The sequence below is a fragment of the Thalassophryne amazonica genome, chromosome 12 (genome assembly GCF_902500255.1).
Source record: "Thalassophryne amazonica chromosome 12, fThaAma1.1, whole genome shotgun sequence".
NCBI classification, from domain to species: domain Eukaryota; kingdom Metazoa; phylum Chordata; class Actinopteri; order Batrachoidiformes; family Batrachoididae; genus Thalassophryne; species Thalassophryne amazonica.
The window spans coordinates 95,754,861-95,769,617 of record NC_047114.1 but is presented as its reverse complement, the minus strand read 5'-3'; the positions used below and the strand labels follow the sequence as shown (position 1 = coordinate 95,769,617).

The 14,757-nt window shown below is 39.2% G+C and overlaps 1 protein-coding gene across 6 annotated transcripts in view; it reads left to right on the top strand.

Annotated features, from left to right (window-relative positions):
* Nucleotides 1-14,757, top strand: part of LOC117521153 (receptor-type tyrosine-protein phosphatase mu-like) — a 467,264-nt gene that overhangs the window by 197,658 nt on the left and 254,849 nt on the right. For all 6 annotated transcript variants that reach the window (XM_034182503.1, XM_034182501.1, XM_034182498.1 and 3 more), the window contains one exon: nt 12,404-12,697. In XM_034182503.1, coding sequence (XP_034038394.1) covers nt 12,404-12,697 — 294 coding nt within the window. The remainder of the gene's footprint in view (nt 1-12,403; nt 12,698-14,757) is intronic.

The window sequence follows — 14,757 nt, the reverse complement described above, 5'->3', positions numbered from 1 at the left end:
ATTGTCTGAGAAGTTGCTGAGAGACTGGTGCTGTGCTTGATCAAAATGTTTTCAAAAACTGTGAGGCACATCCGAGTGGACACCATTCGAGAAATTCAGCTGGTTTTCGGTGTAAATTTCAACGGCTGATGAGACATTTTGGATTGTTTCTATCGCTGTAAGGACTTCCCACGGAGCGGGACATTGCGCAGCGCTCCGAGGCGACGTCGTCATCCTGTTTCAAGCTGAAAACCTCCAAATTTAAGCCTCTGTTGACCCAGGACGTCGTGAGAGAACAGAGAACTTTGAGAAGAGGTCGGAATCAGCAGTTTATCCGGACATTCCAATGTTAAAGGAGATTTTTTTAATGAAAGACGTGCGGACGGATTGGCGCGTCAGCTCACAGCCGGCACGGCGCGCCTGCCACAGGAAAAACACCTCCGTGTTGATAACCATTTGTAAAATCCAGGCGGCTTTTGGTGGCTTTCAGTTGAGTGAGTATCTGAGAAATTGTTTAACAGCAGGGCATGTTCCAACTTGTCTTTAAGGCTTCCAACAGAGGTATTTTTCCTGTGGCGGTCGTTCCGCCATCTGCACGTCGGTCATTAAACAAAATCTTCTTTAACAATGGACTGTCCGGATAAACTGCTGATTCCGACCTCTTCTGAAAGTTCTCTGTTCTCTGATGATGTCCTGGGTCAACAGAGGCTTAAATTTGGAGGTTTTCAGCTTGAAACAGGATGACGACGTCGCCTCGGAGTGCTGCGCGACGTCCCGCTCAGTGGGAAGTCCTTACAGCGATAGAAACAATCCAAAATCTCTCATCAGCCGTTAAAATTTTCACCGAAAACCAGGTGAATTTCTTGAATGGTGTCCACTCGGATGTGCCTCACAGTTTTTGAAAAAATTTTGATCAAGCACAGAGCCAGTCTCTCAGCAACTTCTCAGACAAAGGAATTCCGATGAGGGGGCTGGACCACTCCTTCCACAAGGCGTGCTCACAGGCGAATGACGTCACCGACAGGCGTGAAAAAACTCTTGCATGCCCACGAGGGTTCAAGCTTGGCTGATGTAATCACACGTGATTCAAATCCATATGGTTTTTTAAAAAAATAATAAGGTCGGATACTGTTCTCACAGACCTCGTATATTCTGATAAATTTTTGTCTGATAATTTTTAGACCATTAATGTGGTAAACAAAGGTGAACAGCTTTGTAGTTCTATCCTCTGCAAACAGAGGAGAGCTGCTTCTAAAAGAAACTGCTCTATACTCTGCAGGCAAAGGAGAACTGGTCACCCCCCAAAAAAACAAATTTTTCTTAACCCTATACTGATAAAAGGCCAATATAACCCAAGTCATCCAGAGGCATACATTTTTAACTTATGGTTCAAATTTTAACCAAACTTATTTTGGACAAGTTATTTAAATTAATGTCACATCTGAAGTTTTATAAAGTGAAAATATCAGATATATGTTTTAGTTTGAAAGTAATGCGCTAATTTTTAAGGTTTTAGTGTGGACATGCTGTGTCCAGGTGCATTATGGGTGATAGGGTAATCTCAGTACGTTCACGACAGGACAAATGATTTGAGACAATCTGATCAGGGTCCACGGACAACAGCATTAAACTCTAGTGCCTAAAACTCTCGTGAATATATTCCCTGGGATTATAGATGTTGCATTTGCATTTGTTAAATTCCATGCATCTTAAACGTAGCAAGTAACAACACAGATTATCTGGAATTTTGTTTTGGCAAGTTTTCAAGGTCTCTACTGCTATCTACTGGCCAGTAGTGTTCATGGCAGTATTCAAACTGAAGCTGGGCAGACACTGTATGATATTTTCAATCACTGTACTCGGTTCCAACTCAAACTGTACGACAGAACTGCATGGTGTAAAGGTTCAGTGCGCACAATTTATGTTCTCATACACACTGTACATTCAAAAACCACACGTCGGACTCGTGTTTCCAGAAGCAAAACATAAACAGAAGCTTTTTTTCAAACTTAATTTCCAAAAACTCTCTTTGGGAGACATAAAGTTTAAAAAACAAAACAAAAAACATTACAAGACTGTCTGCGGTGTTTGCACAGACACAGTGAGAGAGGTTGGACGCTTGTAGCTCTTCAGCAGCGGGATACCCTCACAACGGCCGACCAGAATATCAAACAGGTTTGATTTTCATCTGACCATACGATCACCAATCAGGAGGTGGTCGTGAGATGTTAAACGCAGCTCGTTACTCCAAGTATACTAAACGATGCAGGACGTGTGATTAACCTGAAACTCTGTGCAATCCGTGATAAAACTCAAAATCAGCTTGTTAGTAGTTGTAAGTGTACCGGAGACAATACTGGAATTTATTGGTTATCTGTAACTTGCAATACATTTTTGGGTGGTTTATCATTTTAGCTTTATCAAAGATAACTTTTCAGTTATCTGATTATCTGTTATCAAAGTAAATTTTTTGGTTATCTGTGCCCACCACTGGTTATACGCATTCACTTATACAGAGGCCACTTGACTTTTAATACATAGATTTACTGCTCCCTGCTGGAATGGTGTGTGAGTCCAGAATTTAATTATCAACGTCCATTGTTCACTGTTGTTAGCTAATATCCCTAATTTCTCCAAAAATATTAGTCCTAGCCCCCCCCCACACACACACACGCTCACAGAAGCCATTTGGCTATTAATATATAGATATTCTGATGATACTAAATTGAGTCATTTGCATTTTTAAACATATTTGATAATGGGGGCTTAAAATTCAGAGGTTCCAATAACTTTGATCAGGACTGTAATTGAATAAATTGATGTGCAACATGGTGAATTAAGAACAGTGAATATGATTGCAAATGCACAATATTGTAGATTCATTGCTACACTGCCCCCTTACATGGCTTAATGCAACCCTTAAAACATTCTACCGCTGGAAATGTTCTCTGACATTTCCAAAGCCCTGATTAAAACATGATCGGCGTAAGGTTTAAGAAAGATTACACAAATATTGGTGACATATGAAAGAAAATGTCACAGTCAAGGTTGTCACTGAACATTTCTGTATTGACAAGAAATGTGTTTTTATTGAAATGCAATAGCCTGAAGGTTTAATAGCTTCAGTGCTTATTTCCCAGCACATACAAGCAGACACAGACAGACGGCTAAAAAGTAGAAACAGTCGAGACATTATAGTCGTGTTATGAATGTGAACCTTTCAAAGGGTCAGACTGATTTATACAAGGAAGCTGTGATATTATAAGAAATACCTTCTGACATGCATTCATTCAGGTTTGACAATTTTCAGTGAAATAACTTCACTGATTGATATGAGGGATAAAAATGCTTTGTTAACCTCATATACCTCTGAAATGTAACATTTTGAAACTTCTGTCGATGTTATAATAACCAAGTGGCCTCTGTGTGCGTGTATGGCTTCGACCACGCAGAAACCTGGGAGAGCTGACATTTGCCATTTGGTGTGCTTATGTATTTTGGGTCACTGATGAATGCTGTGAAAACGGAAAGTTGATAGGGCTAATATTATTTGAGAAATTTGAAATTTTTGCTAACGGTAAACAATGGATGTTGTGCTGCAATGCACCATGGGAGTTTGAGGTTTTAAATGTTATTGTGGTTCATGTTAGTTTAAGTGTTGTTAGTGTTATTGTTTTATTGTGTTTTTATAGTTCATTTGGTTTAGTCAGTTTAATTAGTTAGTTTTGTTTTGTTGCTGGTACCATAAGTGAGAAGTGTATTGCATTTGATGTCTTCTGCCACTGTCTCTGTGTTTAAAATTTGAAACACCTGCTTGCGACAGAATGCAGAAAAGACAGAAAGCTGTGCATGCGGCGTACATGTGTGTGTGTAAGTGTAACTTCTAATACAGAGAAACTAGGGAGAGCTGTCATTTGCCATTTCGTAGGCTATGTATTTTGGGTCAAGGATAAACGCAGCCAAAACGGAACGCTGATAGGACTAATATTTTTTGAGAACCTATGGATATTAGCTCACGCTGCTAACTACAGTCTGGACTCACATGCCATTCGAGCAGGGGGTGGTAAATCATCTTTATATTAAAAGTGTGCATGATTTTTATTTAGTAAGTTCAATGTAAGTACATAATATAATTGTAAATATGTAAAAAAAATACATGGAAGACACAAGAAACTGAAAACACTTATTTCCATTATGGTCCATTTAAAAATCAAATGACAAAATATAATAATAATATAGTAATAATAATCATAATAATAATAATTGTCTGTGTATGATAACAAAACATAAGCAATGTATAAATATATTAAGACAGTAAATTTACATTAAAAACTTCTGCAATTAACAGGAAATAAAATGGTTCAGTTCTTCTAAAAATTGTTGAGGTTCTAAGGTTCTAAAAACTTTCTGGTCTCACACACCATTCCAACTCATGGTAGAATGGTGTGTGAGACCATGCACACACCTGCATATTTATTACTGCCCTTGAAAAATGTCAGTTACCTATTTTATAAACACTACCTAATCTAGATCCCCATGGGCAACATGATAGTAAATTTTAAAAACATTATAGTTGGCCTTACCTTAGCATAGATGCCCTTCTCATTGCTGTATGGCTGTGCCACACTGTCCAAACAAGTGCAGTGCTGAGTAGTACAAAGGCTATATTCCCTCTCTGTATTTAAGATCATGGTCTTTCAGTCTGGGAACATGATTTGTTAATTTCACTCATTTTACAAGACCAAACTTATCCTTGTCATTCAGATCTTCTTCTTCTTCATGTTTTGTGGCACTTGGCATCCAGCTTAATCCCAAAATACAAGTATCCAAGAATGTGAGAACTTAATGTAGACTTACTACAAACATCAATTCACATTTTCAGAAAACATGGATGTTTGAATCCCTCTCCAATTGCATTTGTGTGAACCCCAACAAACAGGTTCAGTCAGGGTTGACATGTGATATCCTCCACCCTTCTTTGTCTGATGGATGACATAAACAGCAAGAACTGAACAACTTACATTGTGCAACAGCTGTTAGAAGTACTTGAAAATAGTGCACGTTGTAGGGTGTCACCATGGCATGACCCTCCGACAAGAACAGTTAGACCTGAGCACTGGTAAATGTTTAAAGGGTTGGAATGTCTGGGTTTTTGATTGTCATGGAGAAAGATGAAGATCCAGGCTTTCCATGACTTCCTGGACTCAGCCATCAGAAGCATGTGGTGAAAATGCAGAATTTGCAGAGAGATTCACTGATCACACTTTGAGTCATGATGTCCCAAGACAGAGGTGTTTGATGATATTGTAGGAAAATGAAAGTTCAAGTCTTTAAGAGTCTTGGTACTTCCGGTCTTACTGTATGGTTATGAGAGGTGGATGCTAACCACCGACCTAAAGCATACATGTGCCTCAGTGTTGGGAACCCCATCAAATGGAGAATGCCAAGGGGAAAACCCATGTACTCTATCACCTACCTCTACCTGAAACATAGATGGCTACTTTTGGGAGGTGGGCCAGATACGAGGTCTGTCCAAAAAGTATCGTACCTTTTTATTTTTTTCAAAACCTACATGGATTTGAATCACGTGTGATTACATCAACCAAGCTTGAACCTTCGTGCGCATGCGTGAGTTTTTCCACGCTTGTCGGTTGCGTCATTCGCCTGTGGGCAGGCTTTGAATGAGCACTGGTCCACCCCTCCCGTCAGCTTTCTTTTGTCTGAGAACTTGCTGAGAGACTGCCGCTTAGCTCCATGAAAGTTTTGGAGTTTTTTTTCAGAAACTGTTAGAGACAGGCAGTTGGAAACCATTCAATAGATTCAGTTGGATTTCGATGAAGATTCTGTTGGTGTCACATGGATTAAGGACTGTTAAAACCTTTTTAATGACGGCCCACAGTGGCGGAGGGCGCACGGCGTGCCAAGCGGCCATTTGACAGGCTGGATCGACCAGATAATTTCTAAACTGAATGCTGTGTTGATCCGGGACATCATGTGACTACCACAGAAATGGCAACAGAGCTGGACATAGCACTTTCGTGGCACATTCCACTGTTACAGGAGATTTTGTAATGAAAGATGTGCGGAGGATTTCGCGTGTCGCCACGAAGCAGCTCAGGTCGTGCAGCAAAAAAACACCTCCGTCTTGGAAGTCTCACAGGACATGTTGGGGCATGTCCAGCTGTTACACAATTTCTCGGATACTCACTCGACTGAAAGCCCTGAATGGTTTCCAACACGGAGGTGTTTTTTTTTTTTTTGCTGCGCGTGCTGAGCTGCTTCGTGCCGACGCACGAAATCCTCCGCACGTCTTTCAATACAAAATCTCCTGTAACAGTGCAATGTGCCGCAAAAGTGCTATGTCCAGCTCTGTTGCCATTTCTGTGGTAGTCACATGATGTCCCGGATCAACACAGCGTTCAGTTTAGAAATGATCTGGTCGATCCAGCCTGTCAAATGCAATCACACATGATTCAAATCCATATAGTTTTTGAAAAAAATAAAAAGGTACGATACTTTTTGGACAGACCTCGTAGACTAGTTGTTCAAGACGATCCAACCCGACCTCATGCCAAGTTTGTGATGGCATAAAGAAAACTGATTTAATGTATTAGTTTATGTATTAGTTAGTATTAGTGTATTAGTTTAGTGATACCGTCACAAAATTATGTACATGATCGTGATGGTGCAATGAAAATATTTTGTGATGTGTTGGGGTTATGGTTAGGGATATAATTAATGATCAAAGGTTGACCGTGTCACGAAAATGTAATTTGTTTCATAATGGTATGACAGAAAGAAAAAACCCTGTAGTTGTGGGCTACCCAGGACCTAGGGTGGTCCCATAGCGTGGCAGATGTGGCAACATGTGGCATCACATGCTCCTAGACCTGAGCTGACCTTCAACATTCCCGTGATCTAGTTGACTTGAATGGACCTGGATTGATAGGCCTATCAATCCAGGTCCATGTAGGAAACACACCTGTTACAGTGTTTTAAGCCTGCAAAAGGAAAAACGCCGGAGTACCTTTGGTTCACATATTAAACAATCAATACTGACAGTCAAGTCAATTCAAAACAACCTCTTTTACATAGGCACATTATCATGTGGACCGTAAAGAGTTCAAATATTCACTCAGGTCTGCAGGTAATTCCTATCTTCTAAAACTATTCCAACAGGATAGGGAGTGGTATTAGCACTCCAGCAAGTCAAACAATTTAACACCCAATTCCAAACCACATGAGCAGTCTGACTGGTCTGGTGCTTCGGTGTTATTCCAGACGAGCAACCATGCAGCACTGTGAAAGTTCAGCACATGTTTCCCAACCTGACCTGACCATAATGCCTGAGAGAAAAGTCTTCAATCAACATTTTGTTCTACACCTCTGGAAATCTGAAATTTTAAAAGAAAATAGTGGAAATCTCCTGTTTATATTGGATTGGAGGTGCTCTGCTGCAAGACATCTTTTGAAAGATATCATAGATCAAGTTATCATGATTTTCCAAATAACAGGAGAAGCAACCTTCTCTGTGAAGAAACACATTACTAATCATCTGTACGTTTCAAACGAATTCCATTTCTGTCATATGAACAATAAATGGATATTTCTCACAATAATATGAAGGTCCTTTAGAAGCTTCTCTGCCTCACCAGCAAACATCACAGAACAAAGAGTGTTCCTGCACTTTTATTCAACACCGTCAGTGCACCTGGTTTACCCATGTTCAAGCACTGCCATACGGTCGCTGAGGAAGGTCACATCCTCAGCAACAGCAGCAGCTTTTCTCTCCCGTTTCTTTCTTCGCACCTTTCAGCTGGCGAGATTCTGACAGTTGAACAATGGGGTCAGTACTTGAGTTTTGCTCTCATCTTCTGACCTTCAAAGAGCCTCAATTACAAAATGAATGCTGACTAACAGTTGAGTTCTTACATGTACTTATATAAGCGCTTTTAATTTACAGTCATTCTCAATTATTTGAGGTATTTCTGTTATTTTGGAGCAAAGTCGTGAACTTTTCAAAGGACTGTTGCAGGTGAAGTTCATCTTTGGTAGTTAAAAGTGACAAAAAAACATCAACACAATGGGGATACTTCAAATGAAACAACAATACTCTCCACCGTGTTTCTGTAAATGTCAGTTACACTGTGTAAATTCTACCTGGTTCCTATTGTAATACGGTCCCTTACAAGTCAAATTATTCCTCACAATAAATTTATTCAAAATCACGGTGAAAAACAGGCATGGATTCCAAAGACCTTCTCTCTCGCAGGAGATCTATTTTTTTAGAACCCCAAACAAAGGACTAAAACAATTTTTATAAAACACAACATGGGCGTGACAAAAGGTGGGCCTTATTTCGCAAAATCCCTCCCTTATTGGTCCTCTGTGTGCATAGACGGCGGTCCAGCCCCTGTCCAAAACCCGCATCATAATGGGACATACAACCCCTGGCAAAAATTATGGAATCACCGGCCTCGGAGGATGTTCATTCAGTTGTTTAATTTTGTAGAAAAAAAGCAGATCCCAGACATGACACAAAACTAAAGTCATTTCAAATGGCAACTTTCTGGCTTTAAGAAACACTATAAGAAATCAAGAAAAAAAGATTGTGACAGTCAGTAACGGTTACTTTTTTAGACCAAGCACAGGAAAAAAATATGGAATCACTCAATTCTGAGGAAACAATTATGGAATCACCCTGTAAATTTTCATCCCCAAAACTAACACCTGCATCAAATCAGATCTGCTCGTTGACATTGACCCTATGTGTCTTTTTTGCAAGGAATGTTTTTGCAGTTTTTGCTCTATGGCAAGATGCATTATCATCTTGAAAAATGATTTCATCATCCCCAAACATCCTTTCAATTGATGGGATAAGAAAAGTGTCCAAAATATCAACGTAAACTTGTGCATTTATTGATGCCTTTACCTGACATGCAGCCCCATATCATCAATGACTGTGGAAATTTACATGTTCTCTTCAGGCAGTCATCTTTATAAATCTAATTGGAAAGGCACCAAACAAAAGTTCCAGCATCATCACCTTGCCCAATGCAGATTCGAGATTCATCACTGAATATGACTTTCATCCAGTCATCCACAGTCCACGATTGCTTTTCCTTAGCCCATTGTAACCTTGTTTTTTTCTGTTTAGGTGTTAATGATGGCTTTCGTTTAGCTTTTCTGTATGTAAATCCCATTTCCTTTAGGCGGTTTCTTAGAGTTCGGTCACAGACGTTGACTCCAGTTTCCTCCCATTCGTTCCTCATTTGTTTTGTTGTACATTTTTCGATTTTTGAGACATATTGCTTTAACTTTTCTGTCTTGACGCTTTGATGTCTTCCTTGGTCTACCAGTATGTTTGCCTTTAACAACCTTCCCATGTTGTTTGTATTTGGTCCAGAGTTTAGACACAGCTGACTGTGAATAACCAACATCTTTTGCAACATTGCGTGATGATTTACTCTCTTTTAAGAGTTTGATAATCCTCTCCTTTGTTTCAATTGACATCTCTCATGTTGGAGCCATGATTCATGTCAGTCCACTTGGTGCAACAGCTCTCCAAGGTGTGATCACTCCTTTTTAGATGCAGACTAACGGGCAGATCTGATATGATGCAGGTGTTAGTTTTGGGGATGAAAATTTACAGGGTGATTCCATAATTTTTTCCTCAGAATTGAGTGATTCCATATTTTTTTCCTCTGCTTGGTCTAAAAAAGTAACCACTGCCACAATCTTTTTTTCTTGATTTCTTATAGTGTTTCTTAAAGCCAGAAAGTTGCCATTTGAAATGACTTGTGTCATGTCTGTGATCTGCTTTTTTCTACAAAATGAAACAACTGAATGAACATCCTCCGAGGCCGGTGATTCCATAATTTTTGCCAGGGGTTGTATTATAATTTATATTGTAACTTGAATATCTTTGTTCTAAGTGGTAAAACCGGTTCAAACCAGTTTGACATGCACATTTAAGCAAACAACAGAAGTATACCAAACTAAGAGTATAACCATTTACGTAATTATGTAATATCAACAAAAAAAAAACAAAAAAACAACAACACTATATATATATATATATATATATATATATATATATATATATATATATATAAACACACAAACATATCAAACAACTGGCTGTAAGGAGTAAAATAAAAAAATGGTAAATTACCACAGTTTTCTAGAGTGTAAGTTGCACCTGTAAAAAAAAAAGCCTCCTTAAGAGGATAAACCCACATATAAAAGTCGCACCCTATTTCTGTATCATCAGCTCTTGTAATTTGGATTTTTGTGTGTGTGCGTGTGTGTGTTACTGTAGTGTACTTTTTATTACTGACATTTATTCCTTTATTATTTGATTTCATTTTGTGTACTGCTTTGATTCCCGGGAAAGTCCTATTTAATTAGTTATTATAACTGTCATTATTTATAACAAATGTGTGATATATATATATATTTTTTTTAAGTATGTAAGTCACACCAGAGTGTAAATTACAGGGCCTCCCAAAGTAGTAAAAAAGCCACAACTTATAATCCGTCTCAGTTCAACTGCACCATGAAGTTGTGTCGAGTGAAGCAACAAGAAAACATTTTCCAATGTGAATTTTCTCTAACCACAGACACAAACACCTACATTTCAGGGATGGCCTGTGTATTAACTTTTAAAAAAAACTTAATTAACTTAATAGTGATTTCATTAAATGAACTCCAAACGGTTTTAAGTAACTTGCAAATAGACTCATATACAAAAAATGCTGCAAGTGTTGATTTAGTTGTTATATTTAAAGGTATACCCACATACAATATGCAAGCCATTATTTTGATTGAATCATTTTATTTAATTTACATTATGTTTCAGATGTAAATCATTTATACATTTGTATAAAACAAAGCCAGAATTTTTGATGTAATTAAAAATATATATTAAAAATTGTAGAAGGCCAGTGTTTCCCATAGTGCCCAGCACTGTTTTCTGTATTCATAGTGAATGGTGGCTTCCAGTATCCTCACTGTTTTGTTAAGAATATATAAATATGTAAATATTTCCACATTATTCCCAGAAACACAGCTGTAAAGTTGAAGTGCTGCCATTATATACGAGAATAAGTAAGTTGACCGAACGGTTCCCCCTAAAAATCGGCCCGCCGTCCCTGCCTTCAATGTGCATGCGTCATTTTGGAGCTCAGCAGCATCATTTCTGAGTGTCACCAATGTTGCGCTGATTATCACCTCATTTCTGCTTCAAACTGCACTCCAGTCATCATCTATCTCAGTAACAGATATCTGAAGCTTTTGTACAACAATCATTTCCAAATAAATTCAGCACTATTTCATCATAAAAGACGGAGGAAGCGATCAGAGCACACAGCAGCTGCTGCTGCGCCTCCACCATTTCAAAGTGCCAGTAACGACTCGCCAATTAACGCCTCATTTTGTACTTAAAACAGCCTAGTTTCTGCTTAAAACTGACTTTAGAATAATTTATGAGGTTTTACTTTGTCATCTGAAGGTTAATAATCACATGAATCCATTTGATTACTTTTGGTGTAGAGAGTCAGTCTTACATGTGATGTTGTGGTTTGAAATGATGCAGGTGCAGTGAAGCCAGGGCAGACCAATTTTAGGGGGGACCGTTTGGTCTGAAACATGGGCAGTGTCTGTGTTTATCTCCAATTTCCATAAGGTGAAGCTGATGAGAGTCTATGACTCCATCCTGGATGGAACTCCTGTCCAACAAAGGCTACGTCAACCTGTTTATGATAACCAGGAATCGAACCCAGGTGTACATATTGGTAGCCTCAATCCTTATCCCGCTGAGCTCACTGCTCTCTGATATAGGAGTTACAGGTGACAGTGTTGTATTATTTTTTCTATGCATAAAACTAAGAATAGATATCCTGTTCTTTAAATGTTTTACTGTGTTGTCTAGAGTTGCACTCTTCCGTGAAAAGCCGTGACACTCAAACAGCTTCTAACTACAGTCATTCTCAGACGCTGTCTGTTTTCAGAGGTTGCTCAGTAGCGGCCCCATGAATAAAATCAATATTTGCAGAGATATGGATGATTTTATTTACAGTATATTGCTCTTATACGGCACAGCTATAGTCGTAATGTGTTTGTTTACGCACCGTATTCAGTCCGCTGCTGCTGTGATTTTTCGCCACGCTGGAACTATTGATTGTTACATTGTCTTGGTAAAGATGTTCTTCTTGTGTCTGAAAAGTGTTTTGACAAACTGATTTTGGATGTTTTCTTTGCAGACTATGAGCATTTATACATTTTCTTCTTGTTCCAGACAGTCAGTACGTTGTCAGGAAATTAAAAAGGCACAATGTTTTTCTGCTGCTGCAGACTGTGAAGACTTTCCAGAACCACCTTGCCATGTTCATTGACCATTAAACCAAAACTCATTTCTTCACAGAGCCCCCTGTGCCCATTGCGCCTCCTCAACTCACAGCGGTTGGCGCCACCTATTTGTGGATTCAGCTGAACGCCAATTCCATCAATGGTGACGGCCCAATCATTCACAGGGAGGTAGAGTACCGCACTGTGTCTGGCACCATGTACGACCTGCAGCCCGTCGACAAGACCACACACAAGATCGGACACCTGGACCCAGACACGGAGTACGAGATCAGCGTTCTCTTGACCAGACCTCTGGAGGGAGGCACCGGGGCCCCCGGACCTCCACTGAGGGCCAGGACCAAATGTGCCGGTGAGGTCAAATCTGCAGCAAAACAAAAATATGTCACCCAAAGTAGACCAAAAGCACCTTTGGTCAAATAGAACATGGCTTTGATTTATTCATTCATTCATTTATAATGATTTCACACAGGCTCACATACTGGAAGCTTCGCCACCATGGACCCTGTGGGCTTCAAAGCATTTTAAGATACTTAGAATGGTTTATTTTGAAGTCATCATCATTACTGGCACAAGGCGGAACATTCTCATGCGCCATCTTTGACAAAGATCGTTGACTAAAGATGAGTCACTCTCTGCGTTAAACAGATGCCTGTCTCTAAGACATTATTCACAGGGGAGAGACGGAAGAAATAAAGAAATAAATAAACTACAAACATTCTGAGAGATACAGTATGTGCACCACAAACACACAGGCGCTTTGCTTTATTATCACAAGGCAGAACGTTCTCACGCGCCAGCTTCAACAAAGATGGTCAACAAAGCTCCCACTTTTCTACAGGAATACATACTTGTATATATACTGTATAATTTAAGGACCTCGGAACATGTTTCTCCGTATTTTCCCAATAATCTTCAGAAAAATGACGACAAATTGCAGCCACTTTTATTGGCTGTGATCATAATAAAATCAATTTTATTAATCAGCTCATATTTCATAAACTCCACACAGGATCAAACTGGGCACTGGTGGACATGAACCCAGGACCTTGCTGCTGTGAGGCCAGAACACTAACCCCTGTGCAGCCTGCACCACTAACAGCTCTATTAAAAGAAGGAAAAACGTCAGCACTTCGCACAGTTCCAGCACAATTACTGTCAAATACAGTAGAGAACAAAAAGGACTCGCTTGATCACATTTAGACAGAGATATAGTGAAATTTTCTGCAATACCTTGAAAAAAGGGGCACGGTCAAGGTAGTTTGAGCAGTTCACTCACCCAACAGTGAAGCATTTTTTATTGTTATTGCCAACATGGGCTGTAAATTTGAGTACTTTTTTTCAAGTGGGTTTTGCAAACAATACCTTAAAAGAAAAAACCTTTTTCAACAAATCATTTCCTTCATAGAGTAGATATCCATCAAATATCATCATTGTTGCTATTTTTCTATTGTGGAGAAGGACAGCAGTGTTTTTTCTGAAAGCTTTTTAAAGCTATTTTCACCATACAAAATACATTTATCTCTTTTTCTCCACAATGCTGTACACTGAATAATCAGGAATGAATGCAGATGTGCTTACTTGCCAAGAGAACGGGCCCTATCTTGATCATCTATGGTGCATGGTCTAAGGTACAAAACACAAGATCAATTTGGGAGTGTCCAACACATTTTTGCTATGCACACACTGCAAAATCTGAGCTTGCAGAGTGCAAAGGGGCTGTAGGGGTTCAATATTCACGTTATTCAGGGCCATGTCCTGAGCATTTTGTTGTCATTCAATAAATTCAACCAATCATAGTGGTACTTGTCATTATCGTTAAGCCAGAGTGTGCCAAGTGCTAATTTGTTGTTAAGAGGTTGTGCTGAAAGGTGACAGGATTTCTGGCGTGGGATTTTGCACATGCAGCAAATAAAAAGTTGGAAGTGTGTTGATTGGTTTGACAGTTGGAATAACACCTTTTGCCTCCACTTCTCTGTGTGAAGATCGTTCACTGCTCACGGTGTATTAATGGGATTAATTGAAGGATTAGGAAAGACATCTCTGGACACTTGACTTACAGCACTGTTAACGGTAAGGTAAAAACTGTTAATTTTATGTTGTGATGTGTTCGGTTTGTGCACTCTGAGTTTGAAAGTGTATGAGTGGTTCTCTTTCTGTTTTATGGTTGCAGTGTGTGACTATTGTTTGAAATGTGTTTTTGAAACACAGTACAGGTTGTATTAAAGATCGATTGTTGGAAATCTACATTTTCATTTTAAGCGATATTTAAAATCCAGACCCCTATGGATACTGTACATTTACCCACCCCAGCTGCAGGGAGGAAGCAGTGTGTTGTTAAAGTGTTGTACAAATGAGAGTTATTGAAGTTGTTTTCTTCATTAATTGTTACTTTTATTTTGTGGTTAATTT